General features: G+C 33.2%; 2 protein-coding genes across 2 annotated transcripts; one reads left to right on the top strand and one right to left on the bottom strand.

Moving 5' to 3' along the window:
- Positions 1 to 9,785: 9,785 nt before the first annotated feature.
- LOC127720839 (probable G-protein coupled receptor Mth-like 2) lies at positions 9,786 to 13,868 on the top strand. The gene has a single exon (XM_052227588.1). The coding sequence runs from the start codon at positions 9,786 to 9,788 to the stop codon at positions 10,932 to 10,934; it is 1,149 nt and encodes a 382-aa protein (XP_052083548.1). The 3' UTR covers positions 10,935 to 13,868.
- Positions 13,869 to 18,200: 4,332 nt separating this feature from the next.
- On the bottom strand, positions 18,201 to 20,953 carry LOC127720838 (pantetheinase-like). The gene is made up of 2 exons (XM_052227587.1): positions 20,570 to 20,953; positions 18,201 to 19,562 (listed from the first exon to the last, which is right to left on the bottom strand). The coding sequence occupies exons 1-2, from the start codon at positions 20,774 to 20,776 to the stop codon at positions 18,201 to 18,203; spliced, it is 1,569 nt and encodes a 522-aa protein (XP_052083547.1). The 5' UTR covers positions 20,777 to 20,953.
- Positions 20,954 to 24,379: the final 3,426 nt, after the last annotated feature.

The raw sequence follows: 24,379 nt of genomic DNA, 5'->3' as shown, positions 1-24,379 counted from the left end.
TTAAATTTGATTTAACATTGTTGAAGTAAACAGAATAAAGTGACTTAGTCGTCAATCGGACAATAGGAAGTTTCATTTGACAAATTTTCTACGGGAAATGCACCTTTTTGATGAAAAAAAAGAGAACTCTTCTACTTTTTTAGCATTAAAAGTTTTTTACTTGGTTAACAGAATTTTTAAACCAGAAAGAGTAGAAGATTAAATTACAAGTAAATAATTAATAGAGATAAACATAACACTTTACATATGCATGCACTGAGCCTCGCGAGAAAAAAAAATCGAGAGGCATACTGATTTATTCTGTCTGTCCGTTCCGTTTCATGTTAAAGTTTTTGGTCAAAGCAGTTTTTGATGAAGTTGAAGTCACGTCAATTCGAAACTAAGGACACATATTCCTTATGATGTGATCTTTTTAAATTGTATGTCAAATTACGTTCTAACCCCGATTTCATTGTTCATGAGCATGGTTTGTCCGGCTATAACACCTAATATAGTTAAAGAGCTACAGCTTTTATATTTTGCAAGATGTTTATACACATAACGGATATGTGCATGTCCGACAAATTTTGATTTGTTATGCCCTATCTACGATAATAGATGGGCATTATGCTTTCTTGTCTGTGCATCCGTCTGTCCGTCCGTCTGTCTGTTCGTCCGTCCGTCGACGACTAGGTAAAAGTTTTTGGTCACTCAAGGTAGTTTATGATGACGTTGTAGTGACATAATCTTGAAACTTAGTACATGTGCCTTATAAGAGGGTCTATCTAAATTGTATGCTAAATAAGGGGTTTTATCCCATTTCATGGTTCACTTAACATGGTAAGTGATAGTGCGAGTGTGCATCAGTGTACTTTGGGCAATTTTCTTGTTTCAAATGTTTCTGAAAATGGCAGATAGTTGGATTTATAATGTTATAATTGTCACACATTGAGTCGAACAGATATAGTTTAAACTCTGTCATTGACTGAGTCTTAACTATTTCCTTTGGAAGACTGTGCCTTTTGAAATAAAATTTGCGTAAAAAATAGAGAAGATTGATATTTTTTGCAGAGTGATTTCGAATTCTACTAGAAGAGCAAAGGCTAAATGGTTTCTGGAACACACGTGGATGAAATATTCAAAAACCAAGGATAGTGTCTACTGTGCACCGTGTAGGTTCTTTGGTCCAAAAAGTGGAACGTCTAAGGAGAAGACTTTCGGTGTCACTCCTGTAACCGACTGGAGCAACATAACAAAACTTATACAGCGTCACATAACAATGAAAAGTCATGAAACTTCTTTGTCAGCTGCAGATGACTTCCTCGATGTTATAGAAGGAAAAACTAAGAGTGTTACTCGACAGATCTCAAGCCATTATGATAAAATTGTTACCAGGAATCGTCAAATTCTTGGAATAATCATAGAAACAATCATATTTTGTGGTCAACAAAACATTGCCTTACGTGGACACGAAGAAGATAAGGGCAATTTTATGGCTCTAGTGCAGTATAGAAGCAAGGACAATGACCTCCTACGGGAACACTTGGTATCGCGCAAGCTTGAGAATATTCAGTCAACTAATAACACAACTTATCTTTCACCAGAAATACAAAATGAAATAATTGAGATATGTGGGGAAATTATTAGTGATGATATAGTCAAAACTTGTAATGCAGCCCCATGTTTTGGATTCATGGCAGACGAGGCTACAGATGTTGCCACGATAGAACAGATGGCGCTATGTCTGCGCTTTTATGATCCGAGCGAATTACGAATTCGAGAAGAGTTTATAGGTTTTGCAGAATGTAAAGCAACCACAGGAGAGTCTCTGACAGAGTCTTTTCTAGAGAACCTTAGAGCTAAAGGTGTTATTGTAAATAAAATGCATGGTCAGGGCTACGACGGTGCTGCCAATATGGCAGGAAAATACAGAGGCGTACAGGCAAGAATTAAAGAAGTGGTACCTGGAGCAGTCTATACTCATTGTAAAGCGCACAATCTTAATCTATCAATCATCCACGCTTGTAAGGAGCCGTCAATCAGGAACGTGATGAATACCCTTCAGGAAATAGCATTCATGTTTGACTACTCCGCTAAGAAGCTTGGTATTTTCAAGGAGCATCTTGCTAATGACAACACTGCAAAAGACAATATGGAAGGGCGCCAAAAGCTGAAAACGCTGTGTGAAACACGCTGGGCCGCAAGATCAGAAGCCCTTTTTACGTTCAAATCTGCCTTTTCAACAGCACATGCAGCTTTGGGAGAGTAATCTTTACAACATGGCGATTCGAAGGCAGGTCCATATCAAGCTGCTATCGAAAAGTTTGACTTTATAATTACCCTTGTTGCTTCAGAACATGTTCTATCAGCACTTGTTGCATTGTCATGCCTCTTACAGAAAAAAGAATGTGACCTCTTTGTTGCTGCTGACGAATCCAAGGTTGTTGTCAGGCAGCTAAATGACGAAAGAAACGACCCAGAAGTTTGGAACTCCTTGTACGATTCTGCAGTTGAACTTGCCGCAACCGTCAATACTGATCCGTCAATGCCCGGAAACCGTGGTGCCCAACGTAATAGGCCCAACGCACCAGCGCAAACCCCTTCTGAATATTGGAAACTGAACATGTATCTACCTTTCGTCGATCATTTGATAGCAGAGTTGAATACAAGACTTCTGACAGCAGAGCCACGTTATGTCGCACAAAAGTTAATCCCAAAAAACATTGCTCAACTTACTTTAGCTGTTGGAGACATAATCTTTAATGAATATGTAGATGATGCCCATGTTACAAAAGACGAATTTCGATCGGAAATTCGGAGATGGTTAGCGAAATGGACTGGAGATTTTGATGACATCCCTAACAATTTGCAGGAAACATTAAATGTTATAAACAAGGATTTATACCCGGGAATCTTTCAGATACTTAACGTATTTGCATGTATGCCGGTCTCGACGGCAACGGCAGAACGATCTTTTAGTACCATGAGAAGAGTGAAGACCTACTTGAGAAATACAATGAAAACGAATCGTTTATCTGGACTCGGTCTTTTGAACATATACCGTGAAAAACAAATTTCAGCAGACACGGTTTTGGACATCTTTAGTAGAAAAAAGGAAAGGAAATGGTCATTGATTTTTCAGAATTAACTTTGAGAGAAAAAAAAAGCTGAAAAAAACTGCTTGTTCACTCATAGAATAAAACATAAAGATATGTGACATGTGTGATTCGAATTATATTTATTTATTTATTTTCTCAATATAAAAATACCATTTAAGTTGCACGGTGTTGGCTTAGAAATTATTTTTTTTCTAATGTAAAGTGGGTTCAGCCTGATTAGGTAACAATTAAAATATATGGTGGTGGCACCAAATATTTTAATTGTACTTAATACCTAATCAAGCCCAACCCACTACACATAAGAAAAAAATTAATTTTTAAGCCAACAGTATGGGTTTCTTTGTTCTTATCTAATTATTTTTTTTCCAAAGTTGACTTGTTTCTCCTGAAAATAAGATTTCTGTGAGGTCATTTTAAGTCCTCGGAAATTGCGAGAATGCAGGATTTTGCACCATTTACACCAGAGCTTCTGGGGGCCTTGAGCAGACCCCTTGCCCGGCCCCCAGACCCCTTGCCGTATGACTTCCTTCTCCGGCATTGAGTACACATCAAAATTGCCTAGCTACGCCCCTGTAGGTGGACTCATAATTTAAAGAGATAGAATATGTCAATATATCCAGGATCGTATTCAGCAGCAATCCTTCATTAAGGGAAATATAACTATGTTTCATTTTTGTTAGACTGAGAAGTAAGAAAACGCGTTTTAATATAAATACTTCAGTCTATATTTTCATGGGTGATTTCCTGCATCACCTTTTGCTTCTTACTGTAATCGGTAATCTTTATTTTTATCGTAAACTGTCATAATCACACTTTCTGAACGTTTACACACTTGTATGTACAACGTTGTTCAGGAATGATACAAACTTGCGTAGTCTAATCGGTAAGGTTAAGTCCAGGTTAAGCAGTGACAAACAATTATCAAACATTGTACGTTTACTTAACACCCGGTTTTTAGTTGTGTCTTTTGTCGTTTTTCGTTTCTTGGCATTGCATTTTCAGTTGTTTTCTACTTTTGACTCTCTTTTATCATGTGTTTAAATATGTGCGTTGTACAAGCGTCATATGTATGAGGGTGTGAATGGGGGTTTACAGAATAGAGAATAATGGGCAAAAAATATAAAGAGTAGAGAAAAATGGACCAAAAAAATAAAGAATAGAGAATAATGAGGTGCTAAAATATAAAGAATAGAAAATAACATGCAGAAGTTATAAAGAAAAGAGAAAAATGGCCTAATGAAAGAACACAAAAATGTAGAACCCCCCCATCCAAACCCTCATGTAGCATCCTATTCACACGTGTGTTCTCCTTAACACAATCATACAAAAACAATGGAATGTTATTTCGTACAATTATTTCGATCAATCACTATGAAATAAAAATTGCATGTAAATATTCAAAAAATATTAACAGATTGATATCGTCATCAATTCTGATACACTATCATAAATATGAACGGGGATTGTTTGGATAAATGGAATTTCCCGTTTTTTATGGTTTAGATAAAATGTGTATTCAAAATCGATTTAGTTCATGAAGTTATATGAAGAATCAAGTAAGTGGTCTATATTTTGTTTCTGTATTAGTAGTAAGAAATCATCATGCTTTATTAATACGGAAAAAGCGAACATTCAATTTGTGTATCATTGATAGAAAAAACACATTACCCATTTCGCGCACAAATGTAAATACATTATACAATGATGTTACAATTGTCGAGTTGAAAGAAGAGGAGGGTTGAGTGATAAAAAAAAAACCTCAGTACCTCATCGATGTTTGTCTTATTTTTTTAATGTTGCTTTTTGTTTTAGAATTTTGTAAAACGGTTGGTACTGATGTCAAATCTGATAGTTTATAATCTCTGTGAAATCACTACATTACATTTGTAGTCTCGGGCGATTTTAAACTTGATATATTGTAAGGACACTTTTTCATTATTCCGAACTTTTTCATTATTCCGAACATTAATTATATTGTCTTCTAGATATTGGAAAGAGGTTTCCGCAGAGTTCAAAATTAGAGACTTCTAGGCTACATCTTGCTAACGAGATTTTGTTTTCACTAATTCAGGCCTACCTCTAAGTTAAAATTTACGCGAGTGAGTAATTGTGCAATTTTATCTTAATCAAGAAATTAACGAACACTTTAAAGAATATAACCAAAAATAGAAACCCCTACCCCTCTCCCACCCACACACACACAGAGAACAGACCATCATACGATCTTCAAAGGTATACTTGCGTCTAAAAAGTGTTCAGTAAGTTATCATTAAACACAAAGTTGACATTACGTACAAAATGTACGGATTACATTTATGAAAAGCAATAGTGGCTTCAAGTTAACTTATCCACGAGCATAGATACACGACAAATTTTGATAATTAAAAGAAACATATCAACATGAATTTTGAATTGTTCTTTTATACTGTAATGATATCACAGTGAGAACGAAGTCCTTAATAGTAGTAAGAAAATCAGTAAAAAGAAAAATCTATCTTAAAATCAATAAACTAATGAATCAATTATCGTTAACTTTTTTCGCAAGAGTTGCACTTGCACATTGCCTTGTTCCTGTTCATAATGGATATCGTACAATTTCCCACAACTTTGTATGTCTGATTAACATGGAGAATAATGACAATAATAATCATGCTGAAGAATATTTTGAATGTATTCTGTTTGTGTACGTAATGACATAATTTTAGTGCTTATTCAACGTGTGATTTTCATATAAAAAAACCATGAGTTCTGGGGGAAACTCAACTGCTCAATCAGGCAACTTTCTGTATTAATAAAAAGATAATTGAAAATAAGCCGATTTTGTATCTTCGTCGTTTTAAGGTATACATTAATATAGTTTTGATTAAACAATATACGAAACAAAGTTACCCAAAGAAAGCTTTTAATTTTTTACATTGAAATTGACGTCCTAATTAAAATTTCCAAACAAAGGGACCAGCAGCGGATACATTTCAGTATTTCAAATAATTAAAAAAATATATTCTAGGAAATTGTTACTTTTTTCTTTTTGTTAAATTTGCTATTTTGAAGAGTTATTCATTGTCCAGTCATATGTCAAGAAACCGATGATGTAGGGTATCTTAAAAGTTACCGAATGTTTTTAAATGTTAGGGATTATCGTTATCTGTCATACCATGGAAGTAATATTTAGATATTACTTCCATGGTCATACTTTGTAAAATGTAAATATACGGACTTCGTCATCTTTCACAGGTAACACCTGCCTCATATTATTTTTCACTAGTCGGTATTTGCATTTCATTTGTGGACAAAATCAAAATTCAGCAAGTATATACCAAAGTCTAAGAAATAATTGTTAAGTTTGTGTCAACCATTTTCATCAATATATTATTAGCTTCTAGTTAACACAGATTATTTTAATTCTGTATCACATGAATCCTTAAAAAGCATTAAAAAAACTGCCTATTTCAAACGTATTACTGATTTATAGAGTTATATCCCTTAACCCTGGTCTACTCCCTTTCAGCAAAAAAAATATGACACGAGTGCCACTAGTAGAACAGGATCTGATTACCCTTCTGGAGCATATGAGATCACTACCAGTATTTAATGTTGTTCGGGTTGCTGAATCTTTGGTTTTCTATATGGTATTTTGTCGGCTAGTTTGTCTTTTCGTCGTTTTTACCCTGGATTTGTCAGTTTCTCTTCGGCTTATGAGTTCTGAATTTGTCCTAAGTATTTGCTGCCTCATTTTTTTTAACTATTCAACTATGTATAAAAAAATTAAACTTGAAGAGGGCTGCTTATATGCGGGCATGTCAAGCAAACTCACATACGTCTCTCTCTTCCTACGACAAACACCAGTTAATACATTCACATTATTGTAACTGTAATAAAATTGAGAATGGAAATGGGGAATATGTCAAAGAGACAATTTTTGTACTACACTAAAGCTACATGCTGCATTAGATATTATATTTGAATCATTGTATTTCAACAACTGTATAAAGCTTGCGATAACAAAACTACATACGCTGAAATTAAATAGCAACATGTTGTACTGATATCTATTATGAATACTGACCTAACCTCTTTTACAATACGTCAAGTAAAGGACAAATGGCAACTCAGAAATTGAAAAAAAAACCCACAAGAATTCAAAGATTTTAGCTTTTAATCAGAATTCAAAGATATGACAATATTTGACGATATAACTGAAATGAAAATATGTCCATTGTTTACGTAATACTTAAGGTTAATCCCACAGTTAATGTGTAGTTAATCGCTTTTGAGGACACTTCAGACCTAAACAGAAATCTATTACAATGATAAGGAACTGACAAGCCAGTTTACATTTGAGATTTAGCATATGGTGACATCTATACAACCTACGAAATGATAAGACAATAGATCGTTCAGTGTGTGTACTAAAATCAGTTTAGATGGACGTTCAGTTTGAGTTAGTGATATGAAATATTTTCATTGACTTTATGTCATAGAATAGTTACTCAGAGATTCACTTTGTGAAGTCGGATTTTACTTTTTATACGAACTTTGAAATTAAAAAGATAATGATTATGATTCCAGGGTTATCCGTTCAAACAGAGGAGCATTATTTAGAAATGAGTTGTTGCTAGACAGGGCAGTGATGGAACTCCATAATTGCCACCCTCATCATCACCACCTTCACCATCACCATCATCATCGACAAATATGACTATCTGTGTGTGGTTTATAGTTTTCATCAATATGACATCAATATGGTTGGTACTATTCATTGCAAACTGTATTCCTATTTCAGTGAATCTTGACGATGATTTACGAGGAATGGACGATTTTACCGAACAAAAACGACTGATGAAACAAAAATATGCTGATTTACTTTCACAAAGGATATGGCAAATGACGTCAGTGAATAATAAAAACAGACAAACTTCCGTCGATCTTATAGATAAAGGTCCTCATTTCAGTTCAGGTTCAGCACTGAACACAAGTGATCCAGAACAAAATTATAAAGTAAACATACAAACCATTATTAACAAGAGACTTGCAAAAAATAAAGAAACAGGAAAAAGGAAAAAATCGGTTCGTACCAAAAAAGAACATGAAATTTTAATGGATGATATCACCTATGGAATATTTGGAAGCTGTTACAATATTTCTTTATTTTCTGATGTACCCTTTGTTATGATTGATCAATGCCCACTTTGGGCACCAAACGTTAATGATGTTCATCTTTGCCATTCTTCTAGATCTATTGACGAGTTTGACAAGTGCGCCATCGACTTAGAGTTAGTTCCCGTAACCGATAACCGTGGATACATATATAAAAATATCTACTGCGCACGTTGTCATGGCATTCGTAATATTACCACTTGGGAAGTTGAGCTTGTTTATAATTCGTATTCACCGTTACGGTTTTTCGATTTCAAACAATCAATGATTCTTCTCCGGAAATTCAAAGATGTTGCAAAATGTGTACCCTTCGTTTACCCACTTAAGCCTAAAGGGAAGTTACTCTGTACAAGGTATGCAGCAATGAATTTGCAAGAAATGCACCAACAGCGCAGCCGTTATCATCGGTTTATAGATCGTAGTGACGAAACATCTTCCGGTGAATATCCTCTATCATTTCAAATCTTGATGAATTTCGGCATAAATGGAAAAGGTCATGTATTTTTTAGTACGAGTGGGATCGAACCGGTGATGGAACATCATTGCGAAGATAACGAAATATACGATCCGAACATTCAAGAATGTCGTAGAGTTGTTTGTAAGGATGGATATGTTTTGATTGATAAAAAATGTATTCCAAAAACTCAAAAGTATGATTCATTCTCACAACAACATATCGAGGATGCAACCCAAAATGACTATCCCATTCAGTTGATATACCGATTCAATGTAAGCAGCCGAGATGTAAAAGTATTAAAGGATCCGATTGCTTGTGACGATATTTCAGAAGCATTTGCAAGCATGTTAAACATTAGTATAGACCGAGTATTGAATTTTCAAATTAATTTACTAAACGGCACATCTCCTGATAGAAAGGTGGAAATTCGTCGAATTGGTGTATCTAGAGACGCAACTAATGCTTTAAATAATAGAAATCATTCAAATGCTCACTGTAATACACATTTATCTGAGTATCATCTACCGGAGAATTTGGTATCTGTAACTGCAGAAATATCGTTTTCTCTCGTCCCATCCGATGATAAAGGAAGCAATCGTTCATTGAACGATACACTTAAAAACAAAATACTAAACTTGAAAGGTGCCTTTTACTTTACAATTAACGGAACTGAATTTAAAACCGATAACCCGAGTGCAAAAACGACAGTACAACTTGATTTATGGTGCACAAAAGGACAAAAAGATCAAAAATTCGATAATGAATTCGACTTTATTGTTCGCTTGGATGAAAGTTCAGGTAGAAATATTACCGGCATATATGTGAATAGTACTGGTAACTTCTATCCCCCAGGCATGTATGATCTGTGGTTTTGGGTGACAGGCAAGATTGGAAATATTTCGGATGTTTCTTCATACATGTATGTATTCTTATGTGACATGCCAAAAATAGCAAATAAGGATTGCGCGCGATTTCAAATAGCAAGTTCAAATTACACTCGTTTAAGAAATTCATCGGTCTTTCTAGATAACAATTTAGTGTTTGACATGAACCAATACGAATATGTGAATAACATGGAAAATTCAACAGATATACAAGTTTGTGTTCCAAAGTCGTATTTTATCGAACCACCGTTGAGCGAAATCAGTTTTGGTTGCGGTGCTAGTTATAAGGGCGTTCTAAAAGCGGAGGGTTATCTAAGTTTTGTGCTTGGAATCATTTCAATTGTTGTACTTACGGCAGTGATTGTCACTTATAGCATATTTGCTAAGCTGCGTAACTTGCCTGGTTTGAATATGATGTGTCTGACATTGTCGTTATGCTTCGGTGAATTAATTTTTATAATTTCGGGTTCAATTGACAACAGTAGCGACATCATTTGTCCGATAGTTGGGGTGTTCCTTCATTTTATCTTTCTTGCTTCCTTTTTCTGGATGAACGTAATGTCATACGATGTGTTTAAAACATTTGCGAACAAGTGTATTCTCACTCGAGTTCGCCGAACCAAGAAGCATTTCCCAATGTATTCTCTATATGCATGGGGATCTCCAGCATTGATTGTTGGGATATGCAGTATTATTGATTTTACAAAGTGTATTCCAAAATTTAGAATTGGCTATGGTGGATCATCTGGATCCTCTTATGAATACTATACAGATGATAGTTTTTCCAACCAAACAGACAATCCAACAATAATTAAACTTTATCGACAGAAGTTTGGCTGTTGGATTCAGGAGCCTGTCGCCGCACTTGTTGCTTTTGGATTGCCTATGATAGTGATACTACTTGCAAATGCAATAATGTTCATTCGAACCATAATTTGTATACGGTCCGTAACAAAAATGGTTTCTCTTAGAACCAGACGTTCTTCTGTCAGTAACGCAATCGGACAACATGACGTTATATTGTATGTGCGCATGTCTACCGTAATGGGGTTTACCTGGATTTTTGGACTTGCATCTTCAATTATAAGTTCCTTTTCCGAAAAGCCAACAAACACAGTTTGTATTGTGCTTCATGTAGTTGGAGTATTTTTTATAATTTTTAACTGTTCGCAAGGTCTTTTTATCTTTTTTGTGTTTGTATTCAATAGGAGAGTCGGTGCATTGTACAAGGAACTTTTCGGACAATGTAGAGGTCATTTAAGCAGGCAGTCATCAGCTTCTTCATCTTGGCATAGTGTTGGGACGATTCAAACAATAGATGAAAATACAAACTTTTGAAAGTAGAGCATGTATCAAATTGTGATATGTCATCCACATTTATGTAGCAGACCCAATGCGAATATGGTATCCGTTAGACTTCGCTTGTAAGGAATGACTTAATTGCATAGAATACCTTGTGATGCAAAACTTCAGTTTAAAGTATAATATTTGCTGTAAAGGGAAAACAAAACAATATAGGTTAATAGGTGTTTTTAATTGAAGTGCAAAGAAAAATTTGACTTTGAGTTAGAAATAACGAATACTATTAAATTAATTTACTTTATGGATATATGTAATGTTGTTCAAGCGTCGAAATTACAGGTAAATATCTATGAAAATATATTTTTCGCATATCTTTATGTTTTAAAGCTTTGATTGTTGTAATTTGCATTGTCTTCAAACATTGGTCATTTGAATTTTTATTCTGGCTCGTAATCGTTTAGTTGTACTGTGAGAGCAGGAGATCAAAATGTAATCAGATTAATGGATAGACACGGAAATAAGATATTGCCGAGTAATTATCCGGAGAAAATAAGGTTTTCTGCTTCAAACATTTTGTGAAGAAAGAATATTAGGGCTATTTAACGACAAAAATATGTCCAAAAACCATTAAAAGGGCACTATACAGACGTGTCAAGCTCTGTAGCGAATGAATTGAACAGAAATGTCATAGAGCTTAACATTTTGTTTTATTGGAATTTGAAATATTTTAGCCCCTATAATTACTGGATGAAAAAAATGTATGAAATTCATGTACATGTATATACATTATGATTTTTAACTAATCAATATGAGATACATGGATTATTGTTAATTTAACAAAACAAACTAATTTTAAGGATTTATCGCCTAAATATACTGACAATCGTGAATAACGATAATCTCTATAATATACTGAAATACCAATATTTAAATAAATAATTATGATTGTTTCCATTTTTAAAATGGAAAGAGTTAACAGAAAATTTAAAACAGTGGCATAATGCATATATTTGTCACCGAAATATTTTCAGAATATGTTGCTTATATTTCGTTGAGGCAACATCAAATTTATTTTCATTAGTAATCTATCTGTTTTAAAGCACCAAAATCAGACATACACATAAAAATACCCTAAGCATGTCTGATATGAAAATGTAAACAACATAGTTAATATGACAATAGCTGGACAATGTAATAATGTAAGTTCCAAATATTCGTTAAAGTACATACATTTTTCATTTTTGACCACGTTGTTCCAAATTGTTTTACTAGATATTTATGAAATTGTTGAATTAATTTTTGTATATTTCTTTATTCATTATTGGCTCTCACTTGATGCATGTTGCTATATATAAGAAATTGTAAAAAAGTATGCAAGATAGTGAGTTGTCCATCATTTGTGATTTTTTATGTGTGATAATGGTGTATTTTTATATCAATTGTTTCGTGTACAATCCCCCTTTTATGCTGTCTGTACGGTAAAACAAATAATTCACTATGAATTTTCAAATTAAAGTAAATCTTAATAAAAACGGATATTTGGGTGAATATTTCAAAATACATCAACATTAGTATAAACTTTCAATCTAAGATCGTGAGAAAGATTGGCCAATGATAAATATCTCTATTGATCTTAAATCAAATGATATCGTCCCAATGGTATTTTTAAACGCCATGTATTTTTGATTTGTATTGGAATGCTACAAAACAAATACATATTTGTGAAGCTTGGGATTTTTTTTTCTAAATAATTTTATGTAGTACTATAAAAAAGAAGATGTGGTACGATTGCCTATGAAACAACTGTTCACCAGAGACGAAATGACAACTATAGGTCAACGTACTGTCTTCAACAATGAGCAAAACCAATACCACATAGTCCGCTATAAAAGGTCCCGAAATGACAAATGTAACATAATTCAAACGAGAAAACTAACAGCCTGATTTATATACAAACAATAAATGAAAAACAAATATGATATAAAGCAACAAACGACAACCACTGACTTGGGACAGGCAAATATAAAATGTGGCGGGGTTAAACTAGTTACTGGCGCTAAATCCTCCCCTAACCCGGGTCAGTGGTGTAACAGTACAACATAAGAACAAACTAAACAAATCAGTTGAAAAGGGCTTAACTCATCAGATCGACACACAAAGCAGAAATAAAACACATCTAACAAAAACACAGACCGGACGTGGCCGGGAATTTATACATCGCCACAACAAAAGTTACTCTAAGGACAGATCTTAGAGTACTCTCAGATACTGACAGCTATTTCAAAGCCAATAACAACTAATAAAAAATCATGCATCTAAGACTAAAATATCAATCAGTACACATCCAATATCCAATGGATTTATTGTAAAGACGTCATTACTCAGGTAAATTTCACTCACATGAATTTCACCTTAAACGAGCTAACATGTATACGTGAAAATCACGTAAAATCAGTTCATGTGAGTTCCACGTGAATGTCATGTGAAACTCACGTGAATTTCACTTAAAAATCACGTGAAGTTATTCAAATAACATTTTAATTTTCAAATTTAATCAAAATCATGAAAAATACCATTTTTTTTAAATGTTCACGTGAAATTCACGTATTTTTCACGTGAGATCCATGTAAATTTTAATTCACGTGAAATTCACATGAACATTTTCACGTTTCATGAATAAGCTCGTTTGAGGTGAATCTCACGTGAAATTTTTCACGTGAATTTCATTTGAGTTTCATTTGACATTCACGTGAGCAAATTTTGCCTATGTAAGAGTCAGAGAAAAACATGACATTGTGCAATGCCAAGATACAGGTATCAACAGATTGTAGAGCCATGAATATGATTTATTAGTCATCATTTTTCAGAAATATTAATATTTTGTTATCAAGACTTATTTGAATCATACAATTGACTTAGTGCTTTTTTAATCAGTATTGTATACTTGTATCGCTTTTTTTTTAATTTACTGTGTTGTTGTTTATTTTTGTTACCTAGATATGAAATAAAAGTTCTTTTAATGGAGTTTTTATTAATTCATTAATTGGAGCGTCATATTTTATATACAGATCTTGTTTGAGTAGATTGAAATCTCTGATATACTACATCGAGACGGCACATTATTGTTCATGAAATTCTCAAACCAACTATCTATAATACTGTAATTTTTCACTGTCATATTTGGTCCTTAGACAGGGAGTTGAAACCGATTTTAGGTGCGTTCAAAAACTATGAGAGTTACAATAATTATGTCAGAATAACTGCAAAAATTGTAAATACTTATTGAGCTTTAAACATTGGGATACATTTGTTGTTGGATATACTATTACTCTTATTATTGTGATGATGTAACATCGTTTCAAATATGATTCGTCGGTTTTAGCTAGTATTATCATGTATTCTTCCAACCGGTTCGTGTTCAGTGTATTATTTGTATAATCATTTTCATCTTTATACCTACTGCTGTAGTCAAAAGTATTGAAATAAAAAAAACATGAGAATACCGAGAAGGCAATCAAACCATCATGTAGAAGAATTTGACTCAATACCATGGGAAAAGATAAGACAAACAACAACGTAAATACTACACAGAAAATTAATTAAGCAACACGAACCACAACAAACAATAGGTTCAACTCAGGTTCTCCCGAAGAGTGGGCGATTCCTGCTTCACTAGTGGCACCTGTGACTTTCCCTATGGTACAATCAAATAAGTATTTATCTATAATAAGGCTCATATTACAACAAACTGGGGTTACCCTTCGTACTGCAAATTCATATGAAAAGTACCAATACATGCAAATTCGTTAACTCTAAAACTTGAACAAATGTAAAATTTTGAGTTGAAAATATAAAATTTCGCAGGATAAAGGATGAGACTAATCGTTCTTGATTGGTCCTTTTGTATCTTTTTATCGTTTTAGATTGGTCCATTTGTATCTTCCTATCGTTTATGATTGGTCCTTTTGTATCTTCTTATCGTTTTTGATTGGTCTTTTTTATCTTCTTATCGCTTATAGGCAAGTTCATGACAGAAACAAATTTCTTTCTTTTTCTAATGAACAACATTTGTCAAGTCTCAACTTTTAAATACTATGAAAAAGCATCTTCCAAACATATTTCCTTCTTCTTGCTATTTGTGTGTGGGTCTTGCGACTGAGCAAATTATTACAGTAAAACTGTAAACATTTGAATAAAAAGAAAAAATTGATATAACATCAATGAAACACTTGGTGAGCAATTTAAAACGACAAAAATAAACATTCGTGTCGTTGGGTTGCTGTGGCATTAGCGTGTACCAAAAATCTCCTTTTGTTCATATTAAGAGTTTACAATTTGACTTAACATAATTATCATTAGTAGCAGGACATACCATAAATTAAATCCTTAGCCGTTGTTAAATGATATGTTGTATCAAATTTGTTCTTTCAGAATCAGTTATTACTATTTACCTTCCAGTGCACGTTTGTTTACATTCTTTCATCACGGTTTCCCCCTCGCACTTTCGCTGTGCGTTGGTTGAAGTTCTAACGAGCTCACTGCATACGGGACAATATCGACGAATTGATGTACGGGAAGACAATAATTCAATAGCAATACATTTATGAAGATTTTGATAATATAAAGGATTTTTTTTACAAGAAAGTTCACGTGCACTTGTTTAAAGTAAAACTTAGCCATTCAAGTATATGAAACATATTTATTTTTTTTAATTTGAAGTTTCATATGACTTTAAAAGGCATTTAATAGAAACATTTACTTATTTGTAATACATAAATTACTGTTTGTTATATAATGTTAATTTAGTTATATACTATTTCTTTTAAAAAATGTATAGATGTATTAGAGGGAAAAAAAAACCCAACTTATAAACTCGGTCAAACACTTTGAACATGTTATTATCATGTGTCTAATCATACAATGTTATGAAATCTTTCTTTGACGGTATCAAGATCATTGTACAAATCAAAATAATCAGCTTTGGAATTCGGTTGACAATCTCTTATCTTTCTAGTTGTGAAATAGAACAACAAAGGGTCTACAGGATAACAAGGATTATAGAAACTTTAAGTAATAAATTAACAACAAAACTCATTTTATTTATCTTTTTGAAACTCACAATGGAAGAGAAATCATAAAGAGCTCTAGGTTTTTAAAGTTTTCTGAATGGGTTGATTGATTGTTTAATTTAAGTGGCAAATATGTACTAACACAAATTTAATATAGGTTCTGCATGTGGGTCGACTGTGTTGACATCGCACAAAGCCAAACTGACGCCCCTCTTCAGCATGAGTGTTAGTTCCGGATCGAAGAAGTCTAGTGATGACCTTAGATTAAGAGGATTTTTTGCGAATTGACCACTAGTACTTAGTATTTATTTTCATCTGTTGCTACGCAATCAGAGAGAGAGAGAGAGAGAGAGAGAGAGAGAGAGTAATAAGTTTGTCTTTGTCCTTACGAAAAAATAAAACCTTACGTCTAGAACATCTCTTTTGCGATTTTTCTATCGTGAAAATTTAGAGTGAACTAACAATTGTAAAAATGTAGAGAGAGAACAAATTATATCATACTAAATAGTTTTGTTATATACATATGCGCTTTACTACAATCTGTCGATACCTTTATTTTGGCATTGCACAAGGTCATGTTTTTCTCTGAATGTTAATGACGACTTTACACTAAATACAATGGATGATGGATGTGTACTGATTGATATTCTAGTCTTAGATACATGATTTTTTTATTAGTTGTTATTGGCTTTGAACTAGCTGTCAGTAGCTGCGATTACTCTCAGATCTGTACTTAGGGATGAGGGATGGATAAATACACTGCCACGTCCGGTCTGTGTTTTTGTTTGATGTTTTTCTTCTTTGTATCGATCTGATGAGTACGTTAAGCCTTTTTCAACTGATTTTCATAATTTGTTCTTATGTTGTGATGTTACATCACTGTTCCAGGTTAGGGGAGGGTTGAGCGCTTACAAACATGTTTAACCCCGCCACATTCTTTATGTGCCTGTCCCAAGTCAGGAGCCTGTAGTTCAGTGGTTGTCGTTGGTTCATGTCTGTCATATTTGTTTTTCGTAAATTGTTTTGTTATAATTTAGGCCGTTAGTTTTCTCAATTGAATTGTTTCATATTTTAATGTCGGAGCCTTTTATAAGTGACTAAACGGTATGGGTTTTTCTCATTGTTGAAGGCCTTACGGTTGTATATAATTGCTTTTACATCCACTTTATTTGAACTTTGGTGGATAGTTGTCTCATTGGCAAGCATACCTCATCTCCTTATTTTTATATGTATGTTCATTAACTAATTAAAATGTGATTAGATGTACATGTATGTATACTATATGATGAAGCCTGCAGCATAGTTTTAGTCTGAAAAAGAAAACTGTTTTCAATTTGGATAGCTATATGCGTGGACGTGCTCTAATTTGAAGAGTACATCAAAGGATACTACTTCAGATTAAGTGTACATCACTAACAACATACAATTATTATATTGCAAAATATTGCTATTAAATGTTCTACAACTTTTGCAATATTAAAATATTTCATAACCGTAAGACTAGAAACAGACCCCGAAGACTACGGCCTGTTACAATTTTATGGCAAAAGGGCTGATCAGCAGACACAGACTTAATTTCGTATATAACTAGACCTATTATCAAAATCATTGCCGATTAAAGAACTTGGCTTTTTATCAATACAAAAAATAAATCAACCATCTGATAATAAATAAACTATTTACAATTTTAAAAATCGTCAAAATCTGAAAGCTAGTCGTTTGAAAGACTTATTCAATATAGAAAGTTAAATGATAACTTTAAGTTGCAATCGACCTATTGAGAGAAAATAAACACGGGCTGTATGTGCCTGTCCCAAGTCAGGAGCCTGTTATTCAGTGGTTGTCGTTTGTTCCGGATTTTCATATTTGTTTTTCGTTCATTGCTTTGTACATAAATCAAGCCGTTAGTTTTCTCGTTTGAATTGTTTTACATTTGTCATTTTGGGGCATTTTATAGCTGACTATGCGGTATGGGTTTTACTCATTGTTGAAGGCCGTACGGTGGGTGACCTATAGTTATTAATTTCTATATCATTTGGTCTCTGGAGGGGAGTTTTTCATTGGCAATCATACCACATCTTCTTATTTTTATATAATTATACAGACCAGTTACATAGATTTTATAAGGTTTTTTTTTGTTTTGGTGTTATGGTTTATTGTTTTCATTTGTAAAAAGTTCTACTGTACCTTAAAGTAAATTTTAAAAAGTGATTTGCATTAGCCAATTGCTGTTTTATACAACAAATAGAAAACTACATGATAAAATATAAACAAATATGGTTACAATGATGGACGGTTTGCAACAAAATGCAATATTCGTTCCATAATCTCCCACAGGCTGTATATCTGCATCCAGAAGATAATCTCTAGCAAACATTCCAACACTAATAACAGGAAGTTCAAATCCTCGTTCTGATTGTAATGTTCCTCTGTCGTAACTCCACAAGTTTCCAGAAGATAGTTTTAATGTACCATTATCTGTAAGTAGGATTTCCGGGAAAATATAAGGAGTTCCGAATGTTCCTGTCATTTTCAGATTTGTAAAACGTGTATAGGCTGTTTTTACTGGTTTGCCACAACTGTCCTTAGATGAAGATTTGCATTTCAGCAGAGTGCAAACTTGGATATAATACACACCTTCATATGTATGTAAACCATCAAAGGCGCCAAACGCGTAATTTTCAGATCCGCCATTAGACCGCTCGTACTTAAGATGGCAACAAAGTTTTCCATTACAAACGCTTATATTCCCTGTCGCGTTTGTCAATGACACAAAGGTAAATAAATCATGAAAAACGTGAGAATAAAACTGGCTTGATTCGTTCTTTGATTCAAGGTCATATTTTGGTCTTCTATATATGTCTTTCGTTATAAAATTGCCATTTTGTACAACTGATAAATTGGCTATCAAAAGTTTTCCGCCATGTTTTTCGCTGTAATAAAATGCCCCATATCCTTCCGGGGAGTATATTCCACTCCCGTGAAATTTGAATGAAGGAAGATTTATGTTTGCCGCCAAAAAGTTGACCTTTGCTCCAGCTGCAAATGCAGAATGGAATTGAATAGCAGCCAATAAGGGCAAAGCATCCATCCAAGCTGTAGGAAATACGACGTTCCCAACACCTTGTACTTTTAACGAATCTATAGCAGGAATCTTGAACAAAATGTCGAAGCATGTAAACATAGCGAATTTTCCAAAAGGTGTGTCAAAGGTCACAAGTTCCGAAACAGGTGGTGTATCAAACTGCTTTTCATAAAACAAGTTAATTTTGTGATACTTTGCAATAAGCTCACCTTTTGGATTATAAACGATGTCTGTGTTAAATTGATAGTGGCCATCCTGTGGACATTTTGTATCGTTTGTTGAATTACAGGATTGATGGTCACCCATGTTTACAACAAGATATAAAGAATTGTCCTTTGCAATACAGCTAAGTTTTCTTTGAATTTCCGTATTTTCATATTTGTCCGGAAAGTTACAAGCATTCCATTTTTCATTTGGATCGGGAATATATTCCAAATATGATTCTAATCCGGTTCTGGAAAATCCCATACCGTACAATCCGTCTTCTGGAAATACTAAAATATTGACATTCTGAAAAAAATATATGTAGCTTTGATTTTTATAGAATTTTGTAGACTTAAAATTGATCTATCTTTAATTGATTGATGCTTAGTGTCTAGGGCAACTGTCACATGCATGCGATATATCCAGAACGTTAAAATTAATTTCATGGATGTTTATGCCCGGGGCAAATGTCTCATATTCAGAACAATGATATGCAATGTATTATAAATATAGCCTGCTTTGTACTAGAAAGACACGCTTAAGGTAGATCGGAAGTCTTCCGCCTTCTTGGATTGTAAAATTGCTGAAAATTAAGATCTTTAAAGCAATTTGCAAACTTTGAGATATAAATGCATTTCATTTGAAATAAAGAAATTTGTTTTCTTAACAAATGCAAAATATTTTTTGTTATATTGAAAATAACAAATTACCCATGTTAACTTTTACAACAATCTGCGACTGCAACATTTCTCACAAATAGACAATTTATGTATACTATCAAATGAAGAACAGTTTAAATATTTACTATGTCAACATCCGAGAAAAACTGCTAAATACCTATTGCAAGCTTTCAGTAAGAGAAAAAACTTTTTATATGAAAATTTTCGATAAAATTTACTTATTTTGTCCGTCGTACCATTGTCATTAATGTTTAAAGTGACTTATAGACCCAAAGGGTCGGGTGTTCTAATTATTGTTTTTTTATATTTCACTATATTATATTTTGTGAAAAACACATGTCACTATAATAAATAATTTACTTACTTACTTACTTAAATGCCCTTTTTAACCCACTTGGCTATATCACGTGGGTTAGTTTTTATGGATGGAAGAACCTACGACTTTCGACAGACAATTGGAAATCCTAGTAAAAAGGAAAATAATAGAAAAAACCCCCAAAACATGTCGTTTTTATTCAAAACTGTTATTTTGCAAAAAAAAACAAAAAAAAAAACATAATCTTAAAATAAGAGTCAAGATATGGTTTATTTTGAAACTGAGTGCTAAGAATAAATAGAATAAAAATCAAATACCTGTTTGTTAGCTATCTCTGCCTGTACTTTATAAATTTCAAAATTTTTCATCATATTTTCCAACGCTGTAGACCTATGAACCCAAGCTTTTCTCTCGGTTGGTATAATAACAGCATGTTCATAAACGGCGGCACGGAAAGTTGAACTTTCAGAATTAACCACAATATAAAGTATGGAACAGAACACAACGTTATTAATGATACACATAGTGGAATAGAACTTTGGTTATACGTACAAACTACATATTATGCTAACTCTGGACTTTGATCCCGTTATCCACTTCGTCCCAAATTCTGACACATCTCACAATGTTTTTATTCCAGAGTTGGACTTTGGTACATCTGTTGATCTTGTTCTAGCTCTTGTACATATAAAACACGTATAAATGATATCTAATGAAAATAGTTGCGGCAGAATGTTTGGCAAGGTCACTTGTGCAAAGAAACACATATATGATACAGTCTGTCAAGTTATATATAATAAATATACGTTGTGGTTTGGTTTTTTTTTCTGTAGGAATTAGCCGTAAATATTTTAAAATGGAATTTGTGAAATTGAATGTTTAAATGAAAAATTGTATTTGAATTTAATTTTGTACAATATAATATTTTTTTTTAAATTAAAAGGCATTCTAAATCTCAATGTTGACCGATTGCATAGGTTAAATGTCATACAAAGGAGGTTACAAAATAACGTAATATGTTTTTGTTAAACATACGGTACACATTTGTGTGTTTTAGTTTTTTCTGCGTCGGCTATGGATGAGGGTCTGGATTTAAAAAAAAGGGGGGGGGGGGGGGTAGGGTCCTTTATTATTGTATTATTTAAATTTTAGGTATTTTTTTTTCATTTCTATATATTTTTCACTTTTATTCTCTATTCTTTATATTTTATCACCCCATTATTCTCTGTCCTTTATTTGGTGCGCATATTTTTTCATATTTTTTATTTTTTGGTCCATTTTTCTGTACTTTTGGTCCTTTATTTTTCTATTCTATAAACCCCATAAAGACCCTTATTGATCATTTCATCCGTTATTAAATTAGGTTTGATTTTCAATGAAAATCTTTGATACGTTTGTTATGATTATATTTAAACATTATCTCCAAGAAATATTTATGTATTACCCAAAATAAAGATTTAGATATTATTAGAATATTGCAAATTGATGAAATTTCGATGGTTTTAACCGTTTTTCTCCTAATTATGTTTTTCTTATTGCCCCCAGTGGTATTTTCTCTCTCTCTCATATCTTACTTTATAATAGTGCATCAGAAAATGATCTAATTAGAAACCTTAAATTTAGTTCCTAGAAAATGTTCCGGATAGACAAAAGATCTAAGTATGATTACAAAATAATATATTAAAGGATAAACATTCAATATTGAATAATAAAAGATTAGTTTTCCTACAGACTGATCAGCTATGGCCAATGTACGGTTGTCATCGTGACAAACTATAACCGTTAAACATTGGAAGATGGATGGATGGATTGAGCTATTTAACGTCCAGTGGCAAATTTTTAGGACGAGAACTGTTTTAGTACGATATGAATATGAAACCTGCTCTGTAATAGACTGACACGCTTTTTTAAGAGTCGATTTTTAACCTGCTAGTTTACAAGGTAACAGTATGAGGATGATATTTCACCCTACCTGCACACATTATTCCGAGTCGACCAGTCTTTGTTCTTACTTCGTAGTACCGCATGCTTAGCGGAGAAGCAGCAAATACTTTTTACAGTCTTTGGTTTGATGAGGCTGCGTTTCGAAACCACGATCTCCCGCACTCGGTATCACGAGACCACCGAGGTGCTTAATAATGGAAGAAATGTAAATATCGCGGAGTTTATCATGTTTGTGTGCGCTCAACTCTCCCCTAAAATGGGACAGTGGTATAACAGCTCTACATAGGAACAAACTGTAAAAATCAGTTAGGAATAGCTTGACTAATCAGATTGACAAGAAGCATAAAAACATCAAGCATTAAGACAAAAGACACAACGCACCGACCGATCTAACATTACTTGCAGTTACTGAAAGCTAGTTCAAAGCCCCTCCCCACCCCCTTTTCAAAAAAAAAAACTAATAAATAAATCATGTTCTCCCAGAATTAATTATCAATCAGTGCACATTCAGCGGATTTAGGAACTGAATTTGTAAAACTGTACAGCAAATTACATATAAAGTTATGTTTCAATTCATCAAAAACAATATTCATAAATATATGAGTCTACATCACCCTGATTTTACGAAAGGAATGTATTAAACAAAGACTTTCTTCCTTCAATACTAATTTCTCGAAATGAGAAAAAAAAAGTTTAAGATATGACAAAAAGACAACTACTGACCTATAATTCCAAGAAATAGAGGATTGTATTGGAATGTATATCTCATTTATACAACTGGATTACTACCGGACTTATGTTATATCTACATGAATTTTGAATTCAAGTCTGTAGAATTTATCAATGTGTGAGGTTAATTCCTCTAAAGGATGTTTGCTCCTCTTGTTTTTGAATTTCTGCCAGATTTTCGGAATCCTCTGGTTTTATCCATGTATTGCCATTAAAAAATTTTGCCCACTAACCCCTACTTTTCTTTTCATAATTTTATTACATATAGTTTAAAAAGCCATATCTTAAAATCTTATAAGATACTTGTTATTTTTTCATAGTTTTTGAAACAAAAAAGCGACCAATGTTAAAATTATGAAAAATCTAGAGAGAATCGTTTCCCGGCAAATTTTCAATGGCTTTTATCTTGAAAACAAGCATACTTTATTTTTTTCTGCTTTTTTAGTTCCTTTATTTAAATCCTATCATTTTAGAACAGTCTTTTAAAAATCTTGTTATTTTGAAACAGAGTAGTCCTATAATATAAGACTTCGGAGTTTCATATCATTTACATTCAACGTTTTTATCGGATATTTTTTTTTTACTATCAATGTTGAAACCCGAAGTCTTATCGATAGATGCTATTTTCTCGTAGCAAATTTTAAATTAATAACCCACTGCCAAAACAAATAAAACTATTAGGAACAACCTAAATATGAATGAAAATAACTTCTTACCGCATAAATAGTTTAAAATAATGTTCCTTATCCATCACTTTTATCTTCAGTTGGCAAACAATTTTCTTCTCGCCATTTTATTTCAAATATATGTGCCGATTCTTAATTTTGAGGAATTCGTGAATGAAACGAAATTGACGGTAATATTTAGAGTCAGTTTTGTACAACGTACGAAAACACGACCAATTACTGCAATCTAAACAAAATAGTGGCATGCAATTATAGTTATACCCATAAAAGGTGGTGAGAGGGTACGAATGGGGTTTACAGAATAGAGAATAATCGGCAAAAAACATACAGAATAGAAAAATATGGGTTCTAAAACAAACCAATCATCCTTCAGAAAAAGTTCTCTACTCCAAGTTGTTAATTAAGCATCAACAGAAATCAATGGCGAGCTGTGAGAGCGGTGAGGCAATAAATGTCTTTCGAAATATGAGTTCATATAACGGGGGAGAGCCAAATTCACTAAATGTTCTGTAGTCAATAGAACGGGTGATGCGATGAATGTCTTTCGAAATACGAGTTCGAACGTTAATGATAGCTGCTAACGGTATGAAGTTTCAATGTTCCATGAGAGTGCATCAATGAGAGCGAGCCAATACATGATTTTCCAAGTACAGGTTCATAAAACAGAGGTGAGCGATTCTCATTCACCAAAAGTTCTCTTGTCCAAGTTGTTTACCATTTAAAGAAATGAATAGCTAATTGTGAGAGCGGGCGAGGCGATAAATGTCT

The sequence above is a fragment of the Mytilus californianus genome, unplaced genomic scaffold (genome assembly GCF_021869535.1).
Source record: "Mytilus californianus isolate M0D057914Y unplaced genomic scaffold, xbMytCali1.0.p SCAF_11, whole genome shotgun sequence".
Classification (NCBI taxonomy): Eukaryota; Metazoa; Mollusca; class Bivalvia; order Mytilida; family Mytilidae; genus Mytilus; species Mytilus californianus.
This window is presented reverse-complemented; position numbering and strand designations above follow the sequence as displayed.

Coding starts and splice junctions, on each gene's coding strand:
- LOC127720839 (XM_052227588.1), top strand. CDS start 9,786: ATGGAAAATTCAACAGATATACAAGTTTGTGTTCCAAAGTCGTATTTT.
- LOC127720838 (XM_052227587.1), bottom strand. CDS start 20,776: ATGTGTATCATTAATAACGTTGTGTTCTGTTCCATACTTTATATTGTG. Junction 19,563..20,569: donor CAGAGATAGCTAACAAACAG/GTATTTGATTTT, acceptor TATTTTTTTCAG/AATGTCAATATTTTAGTATT.